This window comes from Sinocyclocheilus grahami, unplaced genomic scaffold (assembly GCF_001515645.1).
Source record: "Sinocyclocheilus grahami isolate Dianchi unplaced genomic scaffold, SAMN03320097.WGS_v1.1 scaffold1458.1, whole genome shotgun sequence".
In the NCBI taxonomy this organism is placed as follows: Eukaryota; Metazoa; Chordata; class Actinopteri; order Cypriniformes; family Cyprinidae; genus Sinocyclocheilus; species Sinocyclocheilus grahami.
Window position 1 is genome coordinate 96,879 of NW_015506637.1, and position 6,430 is coordinate 103,308.

General features: G+C 44.6%; 1 protein-coding gene across 3 annotated transcripts in view; it reads left to right on the forward strand.

Moving 5' to 3' along the window:
* The first annotated feature begins 3,875 nt into the window (after positions 1-3,875).
* The window catches only part of LOC107570436 (polypeptide N-acetylgalactosaminyltransferase 10-like), a 12,389-nt gene continuing 9,834 nt past the window's right edge, over positions 3,876-6,430 (forward strand). For 2 of the 3 annotated variants that reach the window (XR_001607033.1, XM_016256665.1), the window contains exons 1-2: positions 3,879-4,047; positions 5,816-5,923. Coding sequence is in view for 2 of the 3 variants with exons in the window: in XM_016256665.1 (XP_016112151.1) it covers positions 3,940-4,047; positions 5,816-5,923 (216 nt within the window). In the remaining variant the exon portion in view is untranslated. Of the gene's footprint in view, positions 4,048-5,815; positions 5,924-6,430 lie in introns of all 3 variants that reach the window. The other variant, XM_016256666.1, reaches the window with a different exon arrangement.

Consider the following 6,430-nt stretch of genomic DNA (forward strand, 5'->3'; position numbering starts at 1 on the left):
TTGTGTTGGGCGGATGTGTGATGGGCGGGTGTGTGATGGGCGGGTGTGTGTTAGGCGGGTGTGTGATGGGTGTATTTGTGTTGGGCAGATGTGTGTTAGGCGGGTGTGTGATGGGTGTATTTGTGTTGGGCAGATGTGTGTTAGGCGGGTGTGTGATGGGTGTATTTGTGTTGGGCAGATGTGTGTTAGGCGGGTGTGTGATGGGTGTATTTGTGTTGGGCAGATGTGTGTTAGGCGGGTGTGTGATGGGTGTATTTGTGTTGGGCAGATGTGTGTTAGGCGGGTGTGTGATGGGTGTATTTGTGTTGGGCAGATGTGTGTTAGGCGGGTGTGTGATGGGTGTATTTGTGTTGGGCAGATGTGTGTTAGGCGGGTGTGTGATGGGTGTATTTGTGTTGGGCAGATGTGTGATGGGCGGGTGTGTGTTAGGCGGGTGTGTGATGGGTGTATTTGTGTTGGGCAGATGTGTGTTAGGCGGGTGTGTGATGGGTGTATTTGTGTTGGGCAGATGTGTGATAGGTAGGGCTGTGTATCACCAGCAAAGTCACGATACGATACAGGGGCCACGATACAGGACTGCGCTGAATTTCACCTCAGCAGAATTTAGAAAAACAGCTGTTTATTAAACACTGCTTACTATAGTGCCATTTCTAACTACTGGCAGAGCAGGCAGTTGACCTCTGCATTATGAAGGGCCTCCATAACTGTACCACAGTACAATATAGGTAATGGCATATGTTTCATGTTTACATTGTGCACTCCCCACCAGGTACAATATTCTGATTGTTTGCATCTTGTTTTTAAGCCCATAAATAATAATGTACTCGTTCTAATAAATTTATGTTGTAATGTACTCATTCTAATATATATACACAGCCTCTCTCTCGCTCTCATAAATGAACAATCGATGAATTACACTTTTCTGAGAATAAAATATTGAAGTGGAGATCGCTAAACTGCAAGCTAACCAGTGTTTTCAGAAAGCAAGCGCGTTTATCCTCAGTGGAGAGAGAGAGAGTGTGCACATGGTTGCCAGGTTGATAAAGATAAGTAGCACATGTAGCAGATATTTCCGTATTGCGCAAGTGTAAAGCTCTGTTTCGGGGATTACATCTCTTTATATCAGGCAACCCAGATGTGTTCCTCTGCGGCCAGATTAAACCTTGTTGTAGCCTATATATGCTTTTTTAGAAACCTTGCACTTTTCTACTCCATTTTAAACATTGTAAGATTTTAAACAAATTAAGCGTGGTCCACTGCTGCACACGTGCCACAATATCGATACAGGGCCAGCTGTATCGATACTCGTATCGTCAAATCTCTGTGACGATGTGTTCCTCTGTGGCCAGATTAAACCTAGTTGTAGCCTATATATGCTCTATTCATTCTTTTTTAGAAACCTTGCACTTTTCTACTCCATTTTAAACATTGTAAGATTTTAAACAAATTAAGCGTGGTCCACTGCTGCACACGTGCCACAATATCGATACAGGGCCAGCTGTATCGATACTCGTATCGTCAAATCTCTGTGACGATACATCGTCGTATCGATATTTTGAACACCGCACTAGTGATAGGCGGGTGTGTGATGGGCGGGTGTGCGATGGGCGGGTGTGCGATGGGCGGGTGTGCGATGGGTGTGTGTTGGGCAGATGTGTGATGGGCGGGTGTGCGATGGGCGGGTGTGTGTTGGGCAGATGTGTGTTGGGCGGATGTATGTTTGGTGGATGTTCTTCATCTGGGTGGAAGCTGCATGCTGCTGATACTTGAGGAGTTTCTTCTTCTCACTGTGTATATAATGCGCTCTGAGTGACAAACCCTCACTGGCTACTGGAACATGATTTAAAATTATTTAACTATTTGAAAATATAAAAATTATTATGTTATTGTTATATGCTTGTAAAGCGACCCTGAGTTTGTAGAAAGGCACTATTTAAAATAAATACATTCTTCTTATTAAAGTTCAAATTGCTTAAAGGGGTCATCGGATGCCCTTTTTCCACAAGTTTATATGATTCTTTAGGGTCTTAATGAAAAGTCTATAACATACGTTGGTTAAAATTTCTCAATGGTAGTGTAAAAAACCTTTTTACTTTGTCAAAATCAGCTCTGTTTTCAGCACGCCGTTCAAGTCCATGTTGTTCTCATGATACTGTTTACTTTAGCCACGGAACTTGCTAACTAGCACGTTATTAGGAAAGGCGATTTGCAAAGATTCATAAAGAAACCTTTATACTCATCTCTTCTGTAGACGAAGCTGGGTCATGAATGATTCACTCTAACTTATACGCATTTAGGCAGATCGGGGATCGACGCATTACTTTCAAAAACGAAAGTATCGTTAATCCTCTGTGTCTTCAGTGGCTCAGATGTCGGGAATAAATGACGACTGCTATGTTCATTATTACATCCAGCAACAGAACACCTCGCCCTTTAAAAAAATTTCAGTTAAAAATGAGGAACAAAGAAACCCAACAAGTAAAAGCAAAAAAAAGGCTTGAAGTTTTTGTCTGAGCAGGTTGTTTTATTACTGTGCCAGGACTATCAGTCTGCATTTTCACATATGATGGACTGTTGACAGGAATTTCTCTCAAAGACAAACGTTTTCACCAAGACGTGCAATTGACCACATCGCATGCATCGCTTCAGAAAGCATCTTTACCATTGCAGCCTTTTTGACATCAGCAGTCCTATCTGTAGTTTATATAGCCAAAACACGTACAGTGCTGTGAGAGGCTTTCCCTGATTAGAGTCATATGGTTTTGGAATAACGTGAGGATTATGAGTATAATATATATTCTTCTGGGGCCGCTGTCACGAGCAGTTATGATGGGAAGAGATCGTCTTCATAGGGAAAGGCTGTACGTGGTGTTGTTGAAAGGCGGCGTTGTTCAGGCTCTTGGCTGGCTCTCGTCCAGGCCGCTGGTCTGATAGCTCCTCTGTTTTCCCAGTGGAAGAGCCTGAGCTTCAGCAGGTGCAGGAATCACTGTGCATCAATCGCTCACACATGAGTGAGAGTGTGTGTGTGAGTGTGTGTGTAAGAGTGTGTGTGTGTGTGTGCGTGAGTGAGAGTGTGTGTGCGTGAGTGAGAGTGTGTGAGTGTGAGTTACATATTGCATGCTGTTTATTTCTCCATAAAATATTTTATTTCTGACAGTCAGGAGGGAAGATGTTTTGAATATTCACACTTGGTCACTTCCTGCATCTTGATCAGTCGTGTCATTATCCAGTACGTTTAATTGACATCGATATCCATGCTATATGCTAAATCAGTGGAGTTCACGTCACAAACTCAGCAACAGATGTTACGTTTTGTTACATGTTATGTCATCAGCGCTGCATTTTATACATCAAAGCGAGTCAGGTGGGAGAATATAGCATGTAATGAAGATGACAGCAGTCATAGCATCATCTATAGATCCACTCATCTGCGGCGCACCGTTTGTGTGTTGCGGTAGCGCTGTGGCGTCTGGCTGCCGGTAAAACACATTTGTTTGTTACTCTTTAGGGAGGCGTGAAATATACTTCTGTGGCTTGAACAAGCAGATCTGTTTGTGTCTGGAAAGCTGGAGGGCATTTACACCTGCTTTTTTTTCAATCAGTGAAAACTCAAGTGTAAACAGGCCTGCAGTGTTTTTTGACCCCAATGACTTTCATTGTATGGACAAAAAACATTCTTCAAAATATCTTCTTTTGTGCTCCACAGAAGACAGAAAGTGACACATAGATAAATAAAAACGTAATTAACTACATTTATTATAAATAATTTATTGAATTAAAGTACTGAATTCATTCACTCATGAGCAGCAGAAACAGTCTGAATATTCTCATTAAAGGTGTATTTCGGTGATCTCTTTGTGTGCTGCTCAGTGCTTCAGTGCTTATGTTTTACTGTGTTTTTAGTTTAGTCTCTTTTTCTTCTCGGTAAGGTCTCCTGTGATGGCAGGCGGTCTCTTCGCTGTGGACAGGAAGTGGTTCTGGGAGCTGGGAGGATATGACACGGGTCTGGAGATCTGGGGGGGAGAGCAGTACGAGATCTCCTTCAAGGTAATCGTTGTGGCACAGGCCTAATGCACCTGCTTACAGTCGACAGCCAATCAGATCACAGCGATATGATGTGACGGTTATAGCACCTTTAAAGGGGTCATATGATGCGATTTCAAGTGTTCCTTTCTCTTTGGAGTGTTACAAGCTCTTGGTGCATAAAGAAGATCTGTAAAGTTGCAAAGACTAAAGTCTCAAATCCAAAGAGATACTCTTTATAAAAGTTAAGAGTCAGCCACGCCTACCTAAAACGCCTCGTTCTAACACGCCCCCACATGTCTACATCACTATGTGGGAAGATTTGCATAACACCGCCCAAATGTTCACGCAAAGAAAGAAGGCGTAACTTTTATTCTCGCTGTAGTATTGTTGTTGCTGCCGTCATGTCGTGAAGACGCTGTGTGCTTCGTTGTGAAAGCGAAACTACTTTGTTTGGTCTTCCACAAGAGGAAGATATCTGCTTCGTCATGCCTGGAGCTGATCCGTGCTGGTCGCTGAGGAAATAAATCAACATTCACCTTGGACGAAGTGGAGTCCAGCCCGGGGTCGTCACATGTGGTTGCCGCTCATTCATCGGATCCGCCGGATGCCCCGTTCTCGACTCCGCCACCTCAGCTCACTCTAGCCCGGCCTCAGCACACGCTAAGCCGCGGCTTCCGCTCACGCTAGGCCGCTGTGTGTTTCGTTGTGAAAGCGAAACTACTTTGTTTGGTCTTCCACAAGAGGAAGATATCTGCTTCGTCATGCCTGGAGCTGATCCGTGCTGGTCGCTGAGGAAATAAATCAACATTCACCTTGGACGAAGTGGAGTCCAGCCCGGGGTCGTCACATGTGGTTGCCGCTCATTCATCGGATCCGCCGGATGCCCCGTTCTCGACTCCGCCACCTCAGCTCACTCTAGCCCGGCCTCAGCACACGCTAAGCCGCGGCTTCCGCTCACGCTAGGCCGCTGTGTGTTTCGTTGTGAAAGCGAAACTACTTTGTTTGGCGGCCGGACAGGGCATCATCACAGTATGGTGAGGGGCGTAACATTTCCGTCACACGCTTGAGGTATTCGGCCAATCACAACGCACTGGATAGCTGGCCAATCACAGCACACCTCGCTTTTCAGAACGATGAGTTTTGTACAAATCGACACGTTTCAGAAAGGCGGGGCATAGAGGAGAAACAATAATGTACAGTATGTGGAAAATAATGTGTTTTTTTAACCTTAAACCGCATAAACACATTTCATAACACCAAATACACCAAATAATGTTCTTTTTAGCAGCATCATATGACCCTTTAAGGAGGAAATATTATGAATGAAACTTGATCGACAGCAACAGTTGCTATGTCATTATCCTAGTGAATAGAATAGCTTTAATTAATGTACAGTCACTGGTACACATCAAGCCTTTCCTGTTATTTTGCGCTCTCACGTGTTTCAGCCACTTTTCATTCATTTAACGCACGTTAATCTCACACACACAAGCGGTTGCTGTGATAACGAATAACAATAGTCAAAAACATCCCACATCTGAGGCTGAGAATATAACCAGAGCTGCGTGTATTATATTTCTGTGTTGTTTTAGATCAGTATATTCTCCTATCATTCACAGTAAAGTCAGATACAGCGCCCCCTAGTGTCTTCAGGAGAACACGCTGTGAATGTAAGCAGGCTTCAGAGTGAGTTTAGTGTCTGTGTTTGCCGTCTGCAGTGCTGTAGTACTTGTGTCACTGTCGGCGTGTGTTTCCATTCATTTGAAAGACTGTTTTCATCTTCTCTGAGGTGTGGATGTGTGGCGGCCATATGGAGGACATTCCCTGCTCACGCGTGGGTCACATCTACAGAAAATACGTTCCCTATAAAGTGCCGGGTGGAGTGAGTCTCGCCAGGGTGAGTTTGAGCATCAGATCCGACAAACACATCCAGATCCGGATCATTCTGAGACCAAGCAGATCAGATTTACTACATCTCTGCAGTTAAAGCAGTGAAGATCTCGGGTGTTGCTCAGACGGAAGACTGCTTGCGTCCTCAGCGTTAAACACAAGAGTGAGACGCTCTAGTAAATACTTTATATTAAGACTGACTTTCTATTGATGCGTCTTTCGGATGAGACGTTAAACCGAGGTCCTCACTCTCTGTGGTCATTAAAAATGCCATGGCACTTCTCGTGTAACCCCGGTGTCCTGGCCAAATTGCCCCCCTGGCCCTTGTCAATCATGGCCTCCCAATAATCCCCCAACCACTTGATTGGCTCTATGACTCTCTCTCCTCTCCACCTGTAGCTGGTGTGTGGTGAGCGCACTGGCACTGTTGTCCTGTGGCTGCCGTCGCATCATCCAAAGTGGATGCTGCACACTGGTGGTGGTTGAGGAGAGACCCCCCCACATGATTGTAAAG